Source organism: Schistocerca gregaria, chromosome 5 (assembly GCF_023897955.1).
Source record: "Schistocerca gregaria isolate iqSchGreg1 chromosome 5, iqSchGreg1.2, whole genome shotgun sequence".
Lineage (NCBI taxonomy): Eukaryota > Metazoa > Arthropoda > Insecta > Orthoptera > Acrididae > Schistocerca > Schistocerca gregaria.
Genome location: NC_064924.1, coordinates 81,192,158 through 81,213,189, shown reverse-complemented (window position 1 = coordinate 81,213,189; position 21,032 = coordinate 81,192,158). Strand labels below are relative to the sequence as shown.

Genomic DNA, 21,032 nt, shown 5'->3' with positions numbered 1-21,032 from the left:
CCCCATAACAATACCTTCATAGAAAAAATTACACGATTAGGTGACGGACCATGACCAGTTTATGAACAATAGGATGTGGCAGAAAGTTCGTGATAATTGAGCCCCACTTCAGTTCGAATGTAATACCACACGGGTTTCCTAACATTAATTGCAGACATAGGAGATATCCCACGTTTCACAGTGCTAATACACACATCAATAAAAGTTTTGCATCGCCCCGGTTTCCAGAACTCGAAGATAGACGTTGACTGTGGATATTGTATCACAGACACTGTTCCTTTGACTGTTCAGAGGTGTCACTAAACCGGCCCAAAGATGTAAACAATCATGCATGAGCAGCACCTATTAGACGGAGGGGTTCCAATAGCAGATCAGTTGCAGTCATTCCACCAGGAAGGAGGTACAAGGTTCGTGTTGTCTATAGTTCAACCATGCCTAGACGGTCAGTACCACGGCTCGATCGCGTCCGTATTATTACTTTGTGACAGGAAGGACTCTCAACAAGGGAAGTGTCCAGGCGTCTCGGAGTGAACCAAATCAATGTAGTTCGCACATGAAGAAGATACACAGAGACAGGAATTGTCGATCACACACATCGCTCAGGCCGCCCAAGGGCTACTATTGCATTGGATGGTCGCTACCTACAGAATGTGGCTCTGAGGAACCCTGCCAGCAACGCCACCATGTTAAATAATGGTTTCCGTGCAGCCACAGGGCGTCGTGTTACGACTGATACTGTGCGCAGTAGGCTGCATTATGTGTAACTTCACTTCCGACGTCCATGGCGAGGTCCATCTTTGCAACCACTACACGATGCAGCGCGGTACAGATGGGCGCAGCAACATGCCGAATGCACCGCTGGCATCTCGTTCTCTTCACCGATGAGTGTCGCTTATGCCTTCAACCAGACAGTCGTCGGAGACGTGTTTGGAGGCAACCCGGTCAGGCTCAAAGCCTTAGACACACTGTCCAGCGAGTGCAGCAAGGTTGAGTTCAATGCTGTTTTGGGGTGGCATTATGTGGGCCCGACGTACACCGCTGGTGGTTATGGAAGGCGCCGTAACGGATGTGCGATACGTGAATGCTATCCTCCAACAGAGAGTGCAACCATATATGCAGCAAACTGGCAAGGTATTCGTTTTCATCGATGATAATACGCGCCCCCATCGGATACATCTTGTGGAGGACTTCCTTCAGGATAACACCATCGCTCGACTAGAGCGGACAGTATGTTCTCCAGACAGGAACCCTATCGAACATGACTGGGATCTACGCCGAATCACCGCTGCGGAGTAGGACAATCTGGACCAACAGTGCCTTGATGAACTTGTGGATAGTATGCCACGACGAACACAGGCATGAATCAATGCAAGAGGACGTGTTACTGGGTACTAGAGATACCGGTGTGTACATCAATATGGACCACCACCTCTGAAGGTCTCGCTGTATGGTGGTACAACATGCAATGTGTGGTTTTCATGATCAATAAAAAGAGCGGAAATGAATTTTATGTTGATCTCTATTTCAATTTTCTGTGCATGTTCCGGAACTCTGGTAATCATGGTGATGCAAAACTTTTTTTGATGTGCGTAAAAACCCCCTAATACAGACAGAAGAAATACGGCTCCAGATCGAACCCAGGTCAGAATTATTCCAACACATACTTTAGAGTGAACCTTTCAGGTACTCGCAGTCTTTCTACATCCACACACCTCAATCTTATAATTTTCTACATACGGCTCCCTACACAACTATTTGAAAATTTTCGCGTAAGACCAGCAGTTGTGTTACTAACATCTGAAACCACCAGTAGCATTTTTAAAATTCAAAATTACATCTTCATACAATAAGCAACTGAAAAGCACATTTAGAGTGTAAAGACCGTCCTCTGTCACGTATGGTACACTTCCACTTGACTAGCTGTCGTTACTTGTTCGCACCTTTCTGTTTATTGTTCACACAGATATCAGGTGGATGCTCTACAATAGAGTTCATGCTCCCCAGCAGGATATAGAAAAATCAGCGTGAAGTCAAATGACAAAAAAATGGTTCAAATGGCTCTGAGCACTATGGGACTTAACATCTGTGGTCATCAGTCCCCTAGAACTTAGAACTACTTATACCTAACTAACCTAAGGACATCACACACACGTCCATGCCCGATGCAGGATTCGATCCTGCGACCGGAGTGGTCACGCGGTTACAGACTGAAGCTCCTTTAACTGCACGGCCACACCGGCCGGCTGTCAAATGTCACAGTTAGCATTCCGCAGGTAGGTGAAAATTATTTGACATCAGAAATGCACTATGAACTAGTTTTCACATCACTGTTCTGTGGACTTTGTACGCGCACGACAGCACATGCATTAACCCAGTAGGCAAACAATCAGCAATAACGCCTCTCCCGTTATGGGAGTTTTACTTAGGGGGCGACAAGGAAAGACCAACTATACCGCCCATACGTTTGCGGTAAAATACAGTAAAAACAAGCAATGAACTGATCAGTTCCTCCCTCGTTCCATGAAAATCAGCATACCATCATGTCCATGGTATACTGGCCTCATTCCCCTCTGAAGGCAGAGAGTCAAAATCTCCATGCACTAACCATGATAACTACTGCAAATTTCCATGTCAGTCACAGATCGACTGCTGTAGCCCCACCTGTTACACACACGTTGTTACATCCTACCACACATAAGCCTGCACTTCCTTGTCATCACTTTGCAATTCCCCATGTGACAACAGTCCTAGCTGCCGCCACCATCCTCCCAGTGGTACACGGCAAGCAGCCCATCGACCGCCACAAACCTATGGATAGGTGAAGATATACCAACCAGCAAAGTACTAGAGGGCAGATTGGTTGTTCACTAGGCCATTCAGGGTCGTGCCATGTACCTAGATTCAGGAAATGCACTTGTTCGCAGAAACGTGAACATTGTTGCTGCACCCTTGCACGTTTATATGCTGTAGCGGGCCGGTATTGTCGGGCTTTTGCTGTGTGGCATTGTGGTGACGATCTGCCAGACGCTAGAAAGCATTAAGAATTCATTACTTACTATCAGTTATACGTATTAATCAGAAGTACACAGAGGTCTTTCCTAGGAAAGCTTATGCGTGCTGGTGGAGCACATGCCAGGCCACCAGATGCCGATCCATGCATACTTTGCAGGCTCGGAGTCGCAACTGTTGCGTCACAGGTGGACTATGATCCCAGTAGTGCCACAAACTCAGGCAGGGCGGCATCCTGCAGCTCTGCTAATTGATCTGCAGAACAAAGATCAACGCCCAGGGATGGCAGTCTCTAGCCCTGCTTGGAGTGTGTGCATCTGTGCAGAGAAAGGCTGCAGCCTCCCTTGAGGACAGAGATCCTGGAAGCATTGGTGTCTGCTGCAGACACCAGGTAGAGTAGCGGCAGTGACTCACCCTCAACATGACAGATGACGACCTGCTACTGGGCCAAAGCGGTCGGGCCTCCAGAAGGCCAGCTGGGTGCTGACAGTCATAGCAGCCTGTCAGTAGTCGTCACTGCAGATTTGCAGCTCACAGCAGAAAAAGTCCCTCCCACAGGGCATGGTGCTCCGCCGTAACTTGAAGGTGACTACTCATGTAGAATGTCGACCAAAAGAAGCCTCCCCTCTTGATTGGACCACGAGAGCTGAATAAAATTCCACCATGACATCAGTAGTATCTATGGTGGGTGCGCTTGTGAGCTCTGGTACAGTGAGGCAACAATGACATCATGCATCCTGGTTTTCGCATTTGGTTAGCTGTATTGGTTGCTGAATGATTTCTCAACTTTACCTTTCACACATTTCTTTCTGTTGCTTCAGTAAATGATTAGTTGCTCTTACAATTGATCTATGCTTTCTGTGTCACTATGTAGAGTCACCATTATGACGCTATCCTTCTGTTACCATGGTGTCATTATGCTACATTCACCAGTAAGTCAAATTTATCAAAAGATATCTCTCGTTGTTGGCCTGCGTCATTACGAATCGAAGCTCTCCCGGTATATAAAGAAAAAGCGAAGAGTGTCATAGAAATATGTGTAGTATTAGTGACACATACCTTCTTCTTCTTAATTGTTTCTCTCACACTATAGCGGGATATACCCTCCTGGTTCTCAGTGCCATCTTGTGCTTCTTAGGGCTAGAAACATGCCCTCTCGAGGTCAATATGAAAGGTATCTGTGCAACGTTGCTTCCGTCTCGCGATACGTCGTTTTCAGTCATCATTCAGCGAAAATCTTTGGGTTGCTGCTGTTTCTTGATCTGACCTAAGTGCGTCTCGATACCAATAAGATGGTTTTCCTATGGTTTTTCAGCGATACGCAAACTCCATACTGGGGATTTCATCATTAGTTACATGATAATGAAGTTCTAGGGTAGACATCCACTGAAGCTCCTTGGTTTCCGTAACAGCAACACTTTACTCTGCTCCTTTCATTGCAGGCTGACATTGTGCTCTAAAGAAGGCAACTTGGCAGACTGCAAACTTGAGTCTGTCAACATCTTTATAATGCAAGGACATCATGCATCGTCAGACCTTTTATGTATATGTTAGTTAGTTATTTAATTACATGCTCCATAGATGACTTGAACGACTCTTTTTTTGAAACAATGTGTAACGCACCACTTTACAGGACAAGTGTACATGACTAGTCTTAACATAATGAAAACATTATGTTTCGTTACTTTTCAAGAAATTACACTTAGAAACAATACAGCTTTTTGTTTATAATGGATCTGATGTGACATACTGTTAATGCTTGTGGATTTGGTAGTAATGTAATTTAATGAATTTAATTGATATTGGCTCTGAAGTGTTTACACATCAACTGTCACTCTCATTATTGATTATTCTATTAGAATTTTTTAAGATAGTTTCAACTTAGATGAGATAAATCGTAATGTAATAGATCTATTGGAAAGTGGGTCTAGGAAGTGGTTCAAGACATAACATATTAGCAAAGTATTTCACTTACACTGAAAATTTTCCTTTGCAGATCGGAACATCTTGATTATAGACTGTATTGTATTGAGTTATTTAGTTATTAAAGGAAATGATTTCATTGTGTTATATTGTCTTGTTGTTTATTTATATTATAGTTTTTTGCTGATGTAAGTGATTTATGAAATATTAAATTAAATCTCTTAAAATTTGTTGTACCTTTGGTACCAGGGTTTATCAAAATTTTAGCAATTATTTTGCTTGTCTCAATTTAAGTTGATTTACAAATAACTTATTGTTAATGTGTCATAATTATTGTTAAGTTATTTGTAGAAATGATATCTTAATCGTTTCCTAAGAAATCTAGTTTGTTAAGAAAAAAAGTTAATTTTTTAAAGTTAATATGTTTATAATTAATTAATTTTTAAGTACTGTACAAATATTAGCTTATTTATTCTTTAAGGAATAAGTTTAGAAGTTATTACCCTATAACATACTTATTTCAGAATATAATAGTAAGATTTAAACTAGCTACCTGTAAGATTATGTTTCAGTTCCTTATTTTAGAATCTGATCCGATAGTAATTATGGGCGTTTAATTTAAGATTTTAGATTTAATTTAATAATGTTTGTAACAATGATGATTTTAGTGTATTGACTTGTATTTAATATTTTCTGCCGATAACTTGTTATAAGTAACTAGGCAAAATCGATTTCTGCCTGTTTATCACAATCATGTCCTCTTGATAATATTTTGTGTTCTGGGGTGCTCACTTAGAAATTTTTTAAACAGCCACAGTGCTTCGACGGTGCAATGGTAGCATAATTATTAGTCTCTTAATCAGTGGCTTGATGAGAAATCAACTGTCTCTTAATAAATTTTTGAATTTAACTTTTAAGTCAAAAGACGTAAATTTAGGGCGAAAAGACCCTATAGAGCTTGGTTTTTTACTTTCATATAGTTTCTGGTTGGTCATTCTATATTTTGATGATAATATTTGTTCAGTTGAGGTAAAGAATAAATAAACTGTTCTTCTTCTTTTTCTTTTTCTTCTTTCGTTTTGGCAGCCTTACGACCATGTTAATTTGCTTCATCTTTGTTTCTTCTGGTCTTTCTTCTTTCCCAGTATTCTTTTCTTCTCATACTTTGCAGCCTTCTTCCTTCTTCTGACCAAGATGATATTGTTCTGGGTCTCGTCCTGTCCTCAAAAGCTTTGAAGGCCTGAATTTTTTATTTAAAAATTACTCTGTTGTATATCTCTGGTTCCTGTATTCTCATTTTTTACAGATCTTCAAAATGGTTTAAATGGCTATGAGCACTAAGGGACTTAACATCTGAAGTCATCAGTCCCCTAGACCTTAGAACTTCTTAAACCTAACTAACCTGCCCAAGACAGGATTCGAACCTGCGACCGTAGCAGTTGCGCGGTTCCATACTAAATCGCCTAGAGCCGCTCGGCCACTGTGGCCGGCATCATTTCCAGATCTCTTTGTATCTTTTGGATCCATCGTACTTTGGTTTTCTCGTTCATCAAAAAGTGTGTGATTCGCCGTGTTAACCTCTCTAGTCCATTCTGACGATGTGTCCGAATATGTGCTCCTTCTTCTCCTGATGACATCAGTAATTTTTTATATCTTTGTGTACAGTTCCTGGTTGGCTCGGTTTCTAAATTGACTACCTTCTGTTCTTCTAGGTCCTAATATTCTCCTGATAATCTTTCGTTCTATTAGTTCTAGCCTCTTGATCACTCCAGTTCTTACTATGTTGAGAGTTTCTGCTGCGTATAGAGTTTCAGGGCGGATCACTGTTTGGTAATGTTTCAGTTTTGCATTTGTCGAAATATTCTTCTTATTGTAGGTGTTGTAGGTTATATGCTAAGTTCACTTTCTTTATTCGTGCTCCCATTGTTTCTTTTTCGATCAGTCCAATGTCTATCCATACTCCAAGGTATCTGAATCCATCCACCTTCTTAATTTTACTAACTTGTGTTCGCATCCTTCTAGGAGCTGTCGTGATGTTTGTCATACGTTCTGTCTCCTCGATAGATATCTATAGAGCTGCCTTAGCTGCCCGTCGCTGCAGTTCTGTGGTTTGGGTAACTGCCTTTTCGAGTGATTCGGACAAGATCACAGTGTCATCTGCGAATGCTAGACAATCTACCTGTACTCCTTTGTTCTTTCACCCCAGCCGTACTCTACCCACTCCTTTCATTCCTTGTAGCCACTCTCTGTTCACCTTATCGAGGACACAATTAAAGAGCAAAGGGGAGCGTCCATCTCCCTGTCTCATCCCGGTTTTAATCTTAAAGGCCCTTGACAGCTTTTCTCTGAATTTGACTTTGGATGTTGTGTTGCCTAGGATCTGTTAAACCAGTTCACTGGATTTTCTATCCAAACTCATCTCCCCTAAATTTGGGAACGGTATGTTTCTGTCTACAGTATCATAGACGTTCTTGAAGCACGAACTTTTTGCTCCTCTGTTTTTGATAAGCGCTTATCTGTTTTAGATTCTGAATCTGTTCTGCGCATGATCTCCTCATTCTGAAGTCTCCTTGGTATTGAACAACTGGTGGATTTAATTGTTCTTCCACACTATTTAGCAGTGCTTTTGAGAATACCTTATAGGTCACAGGTATTAAAGAAATTCCCCTTTAGTTCCCAGGTTCCGTCTTATCGCCTTTCTTGTGTATAGGGTGTATTAGTGCCGATGTCCAACCTTATAGAAGCTGCTCTTCTTCCCAGATTTTTCGTATAATTCGTATTAGTTCTATGATCACATTCTCGTTTTCATACTTTAAGAGTTCTCCGACGATCCCGTCATTCCCAGGTGCTTTTTTATTTTGCAGTATTCTTATAATCTTCTTAACCTACTCTGTAGTTGGTGGTTCTGAGTCGGGGGATTGGTTCTTTATCAACGTAGTTGAATGTCTCGGATGGCGCTTCACAATGTAAGAGGTGTTCAAAGTATTCACCCAAGATCGGACTGTTTTCCATTTCCCCATACACTGTCTTCTTCTATTTTAGTTACACGTTCTTGCAAATATTTCCTCTTGAGACTTCTGATTGTTTTAGCAGTAGTTTTTCTCACTTCTTGGAAGTTCTTTAGATTATTTGGTGTTTCATTACAGCACCAACCAACACATGCTTTCCAACGCTTTTCGATTGCTTTATCTTCTTCTACTGAGCACCATGAATGTTTCTTGATCTTCTCCAGGCAAACTGTTTCCTTTGCGCTGTCAATCAGTGCATCCTTCAACTGTTCCCAACCTTGATAGTTCTTCTAATTCAAGCTCGTCTTAAAATATTTGCTAAGTTTCTCTGTATCATACTTCACAATATGGTTAGTGTTTTTAGTTTGATATTTTGGATAGTAAGTAATATGAGTCTAAATTTGCACCCTGAGGACTTAGACATTTTGAATTTGCATGTCTTGATATCGCTACATGGTCAAGCTGAAACTCTCCTAGTAATGTTTTCTGTTTTCTTCAAAGGCGCTTAAACGCCGTTGATTTCATTATCAGGTCAAAGATGTTACAAATTTCCACTAGTCGTTCGCCATTCCGGTTAGTCCTGTTGTGGGCTGGATAGTTCGCAATTATATTTCTGAACTTTCTCTCTCTCCCTAGTTGAGCATTGACATCTCCAAGTAGTATGATAACATTCTTAGTTCGCATCTTGGATAGTTTCCTCCAGGCCTTCCCAAAATTCTTCTACCTTCTCTGGATCGCTTCTAATAGTCATGATTGTGGGAGCATGTATATTGACCATGGTATATATCTTATTTGCTCCCATAAAGGTAAGAGTGGAAAGTCTACTGCTTCTGGAGCTGAAGTCAGTGATGACTCCCAGGATTTGCTTATTGATTATAAAGTGTGTGCCGAATTGAGGTACATTCTTCAATACTCGCTTGCCAGGTTTTCCCTTCAAAATGTGATATACTTCCGATTAAAATGCTGCTTCATCTGTATGTCTTGTTTCTTGTCATGCAGTTACAATGATTCTTTGCTTGCCCAAAGTATCAGTAAAATGTTTCAGGTTTGCAGTTTTGTGGACTGAGTTGAAATTGAAGGTAGCAAAGTTTGGCACTTTCTTACTTTTTTGTCTTTCACATACTGGTGTGAGCTCCCCAGAATTCGTTGGCTCACTAACGTTGTCGTTGACAACAGTTAATTGGTTACCACCTGAGGTAGTGCTTTCTATGAGCGAAATTGCCGTCATTCTTAATCGAATGATTTATGTTGGGGTCGACACCTTGGGGTTGACGGCTATAACTGGGGTACTTAGCCTCAGAGGTGCCTTGAGATGTGGCCTGGATTCTCTTTCACGGCTTATTTGGGTGTCTGTCCTCCTCCTTTATCCAGGCTTGGGGCTGGCAGCAACACTTTCGGGTTACCCAATCCACCTGTTAGTACTGCAAGCACATAAATAAACTCTTCATTATTCAGTAGTTGATTTATATTTGTTATCATGATCCACAAGTTACGATCGTAAGATCAATTTATCTCCGGGATAACAGCCTAATTGTTTTCAAGAGCTCATACTGACCAAGCAGATTGCGACCTCGAAGTTGGATTAAGAATAACTTTGGCTGCACGAGCCCAGTTCTGATCGACTTTTAAATTCTTACATGATGTGAGTTCATACCGGCTTCAGCCACTTCAATTTCTATCCTAAGGTTATTTATCCACATAAGCTACCAGTTTTTAAACAACAATGTATCCATGGATTATGGGTGTTCGTGGAAAAATGGTTTAAGATTAGATTTGAAAATGTAATGTTAGTGGTCAAAGATGTTTGCTGCTGGACATTGAGCTACCTTCCTTCTGAGCCTCTGACATCTTTAATAATAATAAAGGTCATTTTTTCATCACTTTCTGTAGGTAAGAACCTCACTGTTGCTCTTAAATTGCGGTGAATTATTTATGATGAATGTAATTACGGTGAAGCCACAGGTAAAATACTTAGATCCAGGAAAAGATACCTACATGACGTTTGTGGATGAACACCACATATTATTTCTATTGCTCACTTTTGTGCAATCAGTACCTTGCAAGCTATGTCACGAGATTAATTCGTTTGTTTCCGAGATTAGGAATTATACATACAACAAAAGTAGCTAACTGAACTATTTCACAAGCTTAGTAACATACTTCTTCCAGTTCAAGTTAGAATCAACATATACACCCAAAATTTTGGAGCATCCTACTATATTTACTGACTTCTGCTCATATGCTTCATCAATTTTGGTATGACTGTGTTTGCTGTACAGAACTGAATATAGTGCTTCTATTTTTCAATTTGGGGAGAATATCTTTCCTGATAACCATTTAATGATTCCACTGTTGCTGTCCCTCCAGTGGGGTTTATCGTAGCACTAGCATCGTCTGGAAATAATATATATTTAATGTTAGGTAGAAGACCATTAACATATACAGGGTGATTTTCTCCACAGTGTACAAACCCTAGGGATTGATGGATACGACGATACGGAACAAAAAAGGTCTAATGAACTTATGTCCGGAAATGCATGGTTTCGATGCTAGAGACCATTTATTAAACCATACTTTGTCTCAAAAGTATCGTGTATGCAGAGCCAATTTCTGATGTAGAGACACTGGAGCAGCGTATTCATTCTGCCTTTTACACTATTCAGATGCAGCCTGGCCAATATAAATGTATTCGACAAAGCACGCTATGGCGTTACATGACTGCATTGAGGCACATGGAAACCATTTACAACACATGCTGTAACGGTGGCAGCATGATACAGTGCAAATTACACCGCAGTCTCTGTAACAATATCTGGAAAGATCATAAAAAATAGCAACTGACGATATTTTATTATTTAAGGCTTGTACTATTTGCTGAGTGAATGCATAAATAGCTTCCTCAGTCCAGCAACTTTCCTGGAATCTAAACTGTGATATGCTAAGTAAATTGTTTCTAATTAACTGTTAGCCTACTCTTGAGCAAATTACTTTTTCAAATTTTTGGAAAAAGACGTCAGTAAGAAAACTGGACGATAACTGCCTTTCTTGTCAAATTGCTTATGAAGTGATTTAAAAATGGAATACAAAGGTATCTGGAAAAATTCCTTTTGCCAGTGATGCATTACCTATACCATGAAGGACATTATTTATTAAGTTCAAAGAAGTTTTCATAATTCTGTCTGAAATTCTGTGAACGTCACACGAGCTTTTGGATTTTTAGAGATTTATTAATTTCGGTGAAGTATATTGGTGCTAGTTCTACTTGCTTAAAACTTTATGGAATGACATTTTTAACATACTCTCTTGCTTCTCCAACTGCACCCTGTAATATGAAATCACATTGTGTTATTACATGTAGGAAGTGTTTGTTAAAATCGTAACTTGGTCCAGTTGGTCAGTGAACGTGTTGCCGCTTGCAGACCACCCGAACGTGCGCGTCTTCATCACGCACTCCGGCCTGATGGGCACCCAGGAGGCGGTGGCGGCGGGCGTGCCCATGCTCGCCATGCCCATGTTCGGCGACCAGTTCCTCAACGCGGACCGCGTCGTGGCCGGCGGCAGCGGCCTCAAGCTGCTCTACCGAGACCTCAGCCGAGGGACGCTGGCCGCCGCCCTCAACCAGCTGCTCAACGACCCGAGGTGAGCCGCCTCCAATCTGGCACCACTTCACTCTTCTCTGTAACGAAATGTTTTCTACTTCTGTACGAGTTTCCTGTTGCGAAAGTCGAAATAAGTAACACCGCGGGAGACAGAAACAGGTAGTGAGGGAACAATGCTTAGAAAATGGGGCTTAATGACGACCATCCTCCCTCGTGCGATAACATTATGAGATCTGGATATCTACATACACGTCCACACGCTACAAGCCACTATACAGTGTGTGGCGGAGGACTCTCCTGCTACTGCTAGCTTTTCATCTCTTTACTGTTCACAAGTCAGTAATATTGTTAGTGAAGAATGACTGTTGGTACAGTCCTGTATGACATCTAATTTGGCTGATTTTCATGTTGTGAACATTTCACGAGATGTATGTGGGAGGAAGTAGTACTCATTCGGAATTTCAATAATAAACCTCTCCGAACTAGACAATCCATTTCTTGTAGCATCCGCTACCGGAGTTCTTTGAGCATCTAAATAATGCTCTTGCTGTATTAATCCTACATGGTAAGCCACCAGGACTCAGGAACAGTACTCAAGAATTGGTAGAAACAGAATTTTGTAAGGGAATTCTTCATTGGTAAAACTACTTTTTCTTCCGTATCTTTCCAATCAATCTCAGCCTGGCATCTGTCTTCCCAAACATTGTTTTATGTGGTCATTTCACTTCAGATCGCTCCGATCCCTTACTCGGACCTTTAATTTTTTTGATAGTTACTGTTCCCAGTGATTCGTTGTTGGTGGAGTTATCGGACGGCAGAAGATCTGTTCGTCTTTTTATGTGCAACCAGTTACATTTACTTACCTTCAGAGTCAATTGGCAGTCCTTGCACCATCTGTCAACGCTCTGCAGGTGTTCCTGTATCCCGCCACAGTCGTGTGGAGCGGCAACGTTGATACATACAACTCTCTCTCTCTCTCTCTCTCTCTCTCTGTCTCTCTCTCTCTCACCTTTTACTTTCCCCTCCTTGTGAAAGTGTATGGAGGAGTTTATAGCCTGTTGGCTTTTACTCCACAATGCATGTTGTATGTGTGTGATTATGTTTGATTAGCCGCACGAAGTGGCCATGCACTTTGAGGCACCGTGTCACAGATTGCGCGGCCCCTCCTGCCGAAGGTTCGAGTCCTCCCTCGAGCAAGTGTGTGTGTGTGTGTGTGTGTGTGTGTGTGTTGTTCTTAGCATAAGTTAGTTTAAGTAGTGTGTAAGTCTAGGGACCGATGACCTCCGGAGTTTGGTCCTTTAGGAATTCACAGACATTTCAAGACATTATCTTTGATTGTTTTTGCTGCCTGTGTATTGTGGTGGTGTTCTGGTGGGGTCTTTTACTTGCCTGAGGTTGGCGAGATGTTGGGTATTTTAAGGATTAAGGATAGGTATTAGGACTTGGAGGTTTTGGGATTTTTCTCTTCGAGTTAGTCGCCGAAGATCGTCATAGGGCGTTTGTGCTTATCATGGGACGTGTCATACCGACCTAGGGAGTGAATGAGGTTATTTCCAGATCTGGTAAACATTTCATAGAAAGCCCTTGCCATATCTTGGAATCCTTCTTTGAGGAGGGGTATTTCGGTTGCGGCGTGCAGATCGTATGTGGGGAATCCCATGGGTAGATGCAGTGCCCTCCTGAGGGCGCAGTTCTCCAGCCTCTGGGGTTTGTCTAGATGCTGCTTCGCCATATCCCCAGACAGGGCACGCATATTCCGTTACTGGCCGTATAAGGGCCTGATAGACATTTACTCCTACAGAACACGAAGGGAGCTGGTTGTGTTGAGGACTGGGTATATGATGGACATTCTGGCACAGACCTCCCTGTGGACGTCGTCTCTGGGGTTTCCACGTTAGTCTCGAGTCCAACGTTACGACGAGATACTTGGAAAATCTGCGCCAAGGCAGTCGGGATCCATGTAGGTGCAAGTTAAGGGGGAGACGTTGAGGGGATCCACGTCTCCCGAGTCTCCAGGTGACCAGAATAGCCTGTATCTTTTCAGGGTTGATGGTGACTGTAAAAAAATGTGCTCCAGGACTTATCCCTGTGGCACTCCTGCACGAATACATCTTTTGGTGGAGGTGGCTGTTTCTACCTCCACAGAGATAGAGATTGCTTTGGATTAACCTATGCTCCCTCGGAACCCCTGTGTATGTAACTTGTATAATAGCCCTTATGCCATACTGAGTCGAAGGCTTTGGCTATGTGGTTGAAGCCCTCTGTGACTGCTTCCACCAGTCTCATTATCTGTTGTGGGGCGGAGTTCTTCTGTCGGAATCCGAATTGGAAATCCAGCAGAAGTCGCTCGTTGGTGATGTGGTCTCGTATGAGAATAAGCAGGAGGCGCTCATAGATCTTGCTGAGAGCTGGCAAAAGGCTAATCGGCCTGTAGTGCTGCGGGATTAGAAGGTCTTTTTCTGGTTTGTGTATCGCGACCACTTCCGCATGTTTCTAGTAAGCTGGGAACTTGCAAGTACGAGTAATCTCGTTGAAGACGTTCGCAAGGTTTTCGAGAGCCGAGGACGGGAGTTTTTTAACTATCTGGTTGGTGACACTGTCGTGTCCTGGGGCCTTTTTATAGGCAGGGGCCTAATTACTTTTCCCATGTCTTTGGGGGTGAAAATGGGGGTTCGTCCTCTGGGTCCTCAGCATTATCCTGGGGTTCTGCTGCAAGAAACTGCTTCTCAAAGGTGTCGACGAGGGCGTTGGCCTTTTCAGTATGGCTGTAGACCAGACCCCACTTGCCGTGCAGTGACGGCATCCTAATGCGTCTTTTGTTGAATTGCTTGGTTGCTTGCCATAGCGGGTGATCGAGGGCTGCGAGGCGGTTTTGCCATTGCTGGTTTCTGCGCACATTGAGCGCTACCTTCAGCTCTCTCTGTAGACGATTGAGCAGCCTCCTGGTGGCTGATTCCTGGCGATATTCCACTCTTTGGCCACTCTGTTCTGTCGGATTTGAGCTTGTAAATGTTCCGGGAGTTGTACTCCCGGGGGCGGGCCGTCATGTTGTGGGGGAGTGGCATCTTGCGCTGCCTGCAAGATGGTACCTGTTAGGTCCTGCAGCACGTTCTACTGTTTCAACAGTAGGTAGCGCAGGGCGAGCGATATCAGAGGCGACAGTTCCTCGGTATCGCTCCCAGTTTGTACGTTTGTAAGACGTCTGATACCGTGGGAGTGCTACCCATTCTTCCACATCGACCTCTAGAATCACAGGGTTGTCGTCAGAGGACATTCTGTTGATTGTATTTGCGGCCACAAATCCCACGATCCTCCTAGTGAGGGCTATGTCTAACACGTTGGGCCTGATTCAATTTTTTGGAAAATGTGTGGGCTCGACCAGACCCCGTGTTTCGAAGTGGTGGTAGCGCGTTATTTGTTGCAGTTTGTCGCCTGCTCTGGAGATTACTCTAGAGTTCCAAACGGGGTGTTTGGCACTGAAGTCGCCTTCGATTTGCACTAGAGCAGCTATGTCTCCCTCGTCTATCTCGTCTTGTGGGGGTCGGTAAATTGCAACAATTGTTAGGGGTCCGGTGGCAGTGGCTACATCCACCACCACTGCTTCAATTTTATTGGTAGCTGGTAAGAATACTTGGTGGTGGGGATCCCTCTTTTTGTGTATATGGCCATTCCTCCGCCTTGGGTTGGCCTGTATTTACGGTACCTAACGTAGATGGGAGCTGTCGCTTTCTATTCCCGGTTTTAGGTGGGTTTCCCCATCATGCATATGTCGATGGAGAGCGTCTTCATGAGTTCTCTGAACTCGACCTCTTGATTAACAGTGCTGTCTGCATTAAAGACGCACATTGTCAGTGCTTGGATATCTGGTCGTCTATCCATGATGGGGTTTTGAAACTACTGAGGAAGTTGCAGAGGGGAGCGACTGCTGGACTGCTGCCTGAAGGACAAAGACGGTCTGAGTGTTCTGTTTCTGGGCCTCGCTGAATTCCTTCATCATTTCCATGACGAGGTTCATGATCTGGACCATAATGCCTAACAATTGATCTGAGGGGGTGGGCTCAGTGTGGGGTTCCCTAGAGCTTTCTCTGTGTTGGTGGACCTGGTCGTTGTTGTTTTTCCTGGTGTTGTACTTGTCTGTGTGTCTGATGTTGTGGTGACGGGGCTTGGGTCGACTTCTCCGACGTTTTCGTGGTTCTTTGCTGGAGAGACCACTTCCACATATGTTGCCCTTGGCGTGTCGGGCCTTGGTTTTACCCAAGTTTTGTCTGTGTGTGTGTTGTCCTGTTTTGTCTCTCTGTGTGGTTTGACGGTGTGGTGGTGTTTTGATTTCGTGTGTGTGAGGGGGCTGCCTTAACACCCTTTGCCTTCTGTGTTTTTTGTGGACCCGACCTCCTTGGTACCCTGCTGTTTAGTTTTTCCCACAAAGTGTGCACCTTATCTGTCGGTCCATGTGTTTTATTTTGCAAGTCCTGGTGTCGTGGGGTTCGGCGCAGTTACTGCAGCATACACGCATCTGGCAATGGGCGGCTATGTGATCCAGTCCCTGACAACTGAACCATTGCATCTCCTTGTTCTTGCAGTGGAGCGGCTCCATGGTGACAGCGACTGCCAGAACAGATTTGATCTCGCGCCTGTTCTGTGGTATGTCCAGCAGAGTGACTTGGAATAATGGCCACTTACTCTCTGCCCCATTTTTGCCCATCTGCTCGATAGTTTTTACAACAAATCACTGTGCAGTAAGGTCTGTCTTGAGTGCCTGGGCAGAGAGCCATTGGGGAAGGTCCCTAATGACGATGTTTTGTTTCTTGTATTGGTGGTGGGCAACGTGTAATGTGGCACATTTTCGAAACTTCCTGGCAGATTAAAACTGTGTGCCGGACCGAGTCTCTAAGTCGGGACCTTTGCCTTTCGCGGGCAAGTGCTCTACCACTGAGCTACCCAAGCACGACTCACGCCCCATCCTCGCTTTCTGCCAGTACCTCGTCTCCTACCTTCCAAACTTAACAGAAGCTCTCCTGCGAACCATGCAGAACTACACTCCTGAAAGAAAGAATGTTGTGGAGACATGGCTTAGCCACAGCCTGAGGGATGTGTCCAGAATGAGATTTTCACTCTGCAGCGGAGTGTGCGCTGATATGAAACTTCCTGGCAGATTAAAACTGTGTGCCGGACCTGGAAACATCCCCCAGGCTGTGGCTAAGCCAAGTCTGCGCAATATCCTTTCTTTCAGGAGTGCTAGTTCTGCAAGGTTCGCAGGAGAGCTTCTGTTAAGTTTGGCAGGAGGAAGACGAGGTACTGGCAGAACTAAAGCTGTGAGGAAAGGGTGTGAGTCGTGCTTGGGTAGTTTAGTGGTAGAGCACTTGCCCGCCAAAGTCAAAGGTCACTAGTTCGAGTCTCGGTCCGGCACACAATTTTAATCTGCCAGGAAGTTTCATATCAGTGCACACTCTGCTGCAGAGTGAAAATATCATTCTGGTACATTTTTGGCTGTGAGGGCCATTTTTATTGTGTTGTAGTCCTCTATGTTGCGAAGTGTCATTTTTATTTTGTCCACTCCTGTTGGTTGCTCTTTGAAGTTGTCCTCATTGACTTGTGTTTTGATCATGTCGTGGAGTTCCTCATAATTGTGGCGCTCACCTGCACGGCGCCAAACACGCATACGACCATCATTGACACCAAGGCAGAAGCGACTCTCATCGCTGAAGACGACACGTCTCCATTCGTCCCTCCATTCACGCCTGTCGCGACACCACTGGAGGCGGGCTGCACGATGTTTGGGCGTGAGTGGAAGACGGCCTAACGGTGTGGGGGACCGTAGCCCAGCTTCATGGAGACGGTTGCGAATGGTCCTTGCCGATACCCCAGGAGCAACAGTGTCCCTAATTTGCTGGGAAGTGTCGGTGCGGTCCTCTACTGCACTGCGTAGGATCCTACGGTCTTGGCGTGCATCCGTGCATCGCTGCGGTCCGGTCCCAGGTCGACGGGCACGTGCACCTTCCGTCGACCACTGGCGACAACATCGATGTACTGTGGAGACCTCACGCCCCACGCGTTGAGCAATTCGGCGGTACGTCCACCTGGCCTCCCGCATGCCCACTATACGCCCTTGCTGCACATACGGTTCACGTCCACGCTGTCGCGGCATGCTAACAGTGTTAAAGACTGCGATGGAGCTCCGTATGCCACGGCAAACTGGCTGACGGCGGCGGTGCACAAATGCTGCGCAGCTAGCGCCATTCGACGACCAACACCGCGGTTCCTGTTGTGTCCGCTGTGCCGTGCGTGTGATCATTGCTTGTACAGCCCTCTCGCAGTGTCCGGAGCAAGTATGGTGGGTCTGACACACCGGTGTGAATGTGTTCTTTTTTCCATTTCCAGGAGTGTACATTGTACTCGGAAATTATTTGAAATCACAGTCACAGACGATGCATTTACGTGCCATTAAGTGTTAGCTATTCATTTTATATCATATTTTGAAGTAATTACGTACATTCATGCATTAATCTATCTTAGGACGCCCATGTCCTGTACTGGTCTGATGTAGCGTGCCAACTCAGCCACCATTCAACCGCGATCGCCGGTCGCGCGGGCCATGAGATGGCAGAGTGCGGCGACCAGAACGGGCGGTGGAGTGAGGGAAGGGCAGTTGTGCCTCTGTCAGAGGTGTACACACTCCGCATTTAACCTGCCCGTGCTTACCTGCAAGCTACCGCACGTTACGTCACAGAACGAGCAGCTAAGCTTGCCATCCCAAGCACTCTAGAGCAGTCTTCCTTACCTGCCCATCTTCCTGATGTGTTACGCTATGAAGCAGTTTATTTTGTACGCTTTCATTATAGTATAATGAGTAGGGCTCGGAAGTTGAACTTTTTTATCCAAGTATCATCGGACGTGTCTCGATTAAATATATAGTCACTCTGAGTCGTTTCAGTCCAGTTAATGGTGGATTTTATTTGTCCATTTCTATCTTTCGGCGTGTTTCGGGCTTATTTATTTATTAAAATATGAACGGTTCTCTCTTACCTTCACCATCTTTCGCCTAGTATTGGCTATACTCAGTTCGAACAGCTATCAGTTCACCTCTGATACATGGCTCTGTAGTAAGCAGAACCATCTCCGGATGTCGAGATCTTATACACCTAAGACTACTGCATTGCAACGCCGTAATTGGGGAAAATAATAAAATTGGTTCAAATGGCTCTGAGCACTATGGGACTCAACTGCTGTGGTCATCAGTCCCCTAGAAATAAGAACTACTTAAACCTAACTAACCTAAGGACATCACTCACATCCATGCCCGAGGCAGGATTCGAACCTGCGACCGTAGCAGTCACACGGTTTCGGAATGCGCGCCTAGAACCGCGAGACCACCGCGGCCGGCGGGGAAAATAATTCACTCTAAATTCCTCAATGCATTTTAGCAAAGACGAACTTCGTTTCTCGTATTATACCAATCTAAAAAGCACGTTTCTGAAAGAATATCCTTTTCTTTCATACTAAGCTTTCGTCGCACTACGTTGCATACTACCATAATGTGTTTTTTAATATCCACTGGGCCACATTTTTTTCTTATCTCAATCAATGTCTACACTACATTTAGAAAGCCTGCATCCTGCTGAATGGCTTTAAGTCTTTAGAATACATTTCCACACACTTGTCAGCCACTAATCCTCTGTCTTGTTTCAAAATATGTATATGGAGTCAGAAAAGTGCTGGTTAATTTTACAAATATGTCGTAACATATTCGATGCCCCAGAATGAGTGTTTAGTAACTTTTCACACTTTTTGCATTGCGAAACACCTTATGATTTATTCGAAGCTGACTCATATACACATAACTTTTCCCAGCTGGGTCCCGTTTCGTGACCGGTATATATTTCTCAATTCGTAATTTCTCCTCAGTCTCATTTGAGTTTGATTTCTGCAATGCTGCTTCCACCATTGTGGTAACTGAGCTGCAGTTAAAATACGTACGCAGACACATTCATTGGACTGGAGCAGGCTGGGCAGGTCCCGTGAAGCCCGCCAGGCTTGCGGAAACCCGGGCTGCCCTGCTGTAACCATTCTTCTTCGGTACACATGCACTCTCGTGCCTCTATTGCGGCAGGCAGAGGAGCTGTGATGGTTGCTGTGGAGATAGGGCCATACATTGTGAATTTTCCGGAGTAAATTAATTTATACTTTGACTTGACGATTTGATACTGTTGTTTTGGCAACTTAGTTCTATTTAAAAATAACCCTTTATCACTTTTAGATGTATTCTATATTTACTTTATGTGATACGTTTTGAACTTCTTATTTTACTAGTATGCACGGTACGATCGACATTACACGCTAGATGCATAGCCGGACACTGTGGCCGAGCGGTTCTAGGCGCTTCAGTCTGGAAGCGTGAGACCGCTATAGTCGCAGGTTCCAATCCTGCCTTGGGCATGGACGTGTGTGATGTCCTTAGGTTGGTTAGGTTTAAGTAGTTCTAAGTTCTAGGGGACTGATGACCTCAGATGTTAAGTCCCATAGTGCTCAGAGTCATCTGAACCATTTGAACCTAGATGCATAGCAGTACTTTCTGGGACGTAACAAGAAATTGCGATGAGAGATGTTGTTTGCTTATGCAATTTACGTGCTTCTTTGTTTAGTAATTCACACATATTTTCACTGTATATGTTTTAGTATACATATATCTAATATAGGTTACATGAGCAAAGGAAATGGGGATAAATCGAAATCAGGTCGGAAGAAAGTTGGCTGCCATTGCGTTCTCTTGCAATGGGCTGCCAAAACTATTAGTGCAAAACCATTTGATTTAGTACTGGAATGTAGACCTCAAACAGAACTCCGAAAGAGTCCGCGAGAGCATATGTTTATCGTTAACACTTAAGTCACTATCATTCTTTTGCTGCTTTGTAGGTTCTAAGATAAGCGAGTTCTAATGCCAAAAATAATAATTATAAGATCAGCATATGTTGTCCCGGACTTTTATTTCGATATTTTTGAGTTCTATCATCCGGTACTCCGCAAATGGATGTAGCTCTTGTGTATTATGTAGCGTATATCAAAAAGCTGCGGTGACGGAAAATATTTTTAGTTACTTTGGCTGATGAAATTAAAACAGGTGAACAAACTTTCGTGGAATGAAGCTAAGAAAATCCTGATCAAACCAGCTTTAAATAACTAAATGAATAAAAATCTGTAATGAAAATTGACCTTTCGGTTTAGGGAGCAGTTATTACACCCTAGCGTGCAGCTCTTTGTCTGAAGCAAATCGACGGCCACCAGTGTCTTTCTTCAGGGCTCCAAAACTATAAAAACCACATGGAAGATTTGTAAGAGCTTTCCCGATTTCCATCAAGACTTCTGCTGCATAGTCAAAACAACTTTGGGGACACGTGGCCCGCCCACACCTTCTATGCAGTCCCGAACTCTCCCCATGCGATTTTTGGAGCCCTGAAGAAAAACATTCGTGTCCAACAATTTGTCTCGGACGAAGAGT

At 43.9% G+C, this 21,032-nt stretch overlaps 1 protein-coding gene across 1 annotated transcript in view; it reads left to right on the top strand.

The window, feature by feature from the left end:
* Positions 1-21,032, top strand: part of LOC126272831 (UDP-glycosyltransferase UGT5-like) — a 103,497-nt gene that overhangs the window by 80,389 nt on the left and 2,076 nt on the right. Inside the window, exon 6 of the mRNA XM_049976031.1 lies at positions 11,360-11,579. Within this exon, the coding sequence (XP_049831988.1) occupies positions 11,360-11,579 (220 nt within the window). The remainder of the gene's footprint in view (positions 1-11,359; positions 11,580-21,032) is intronic.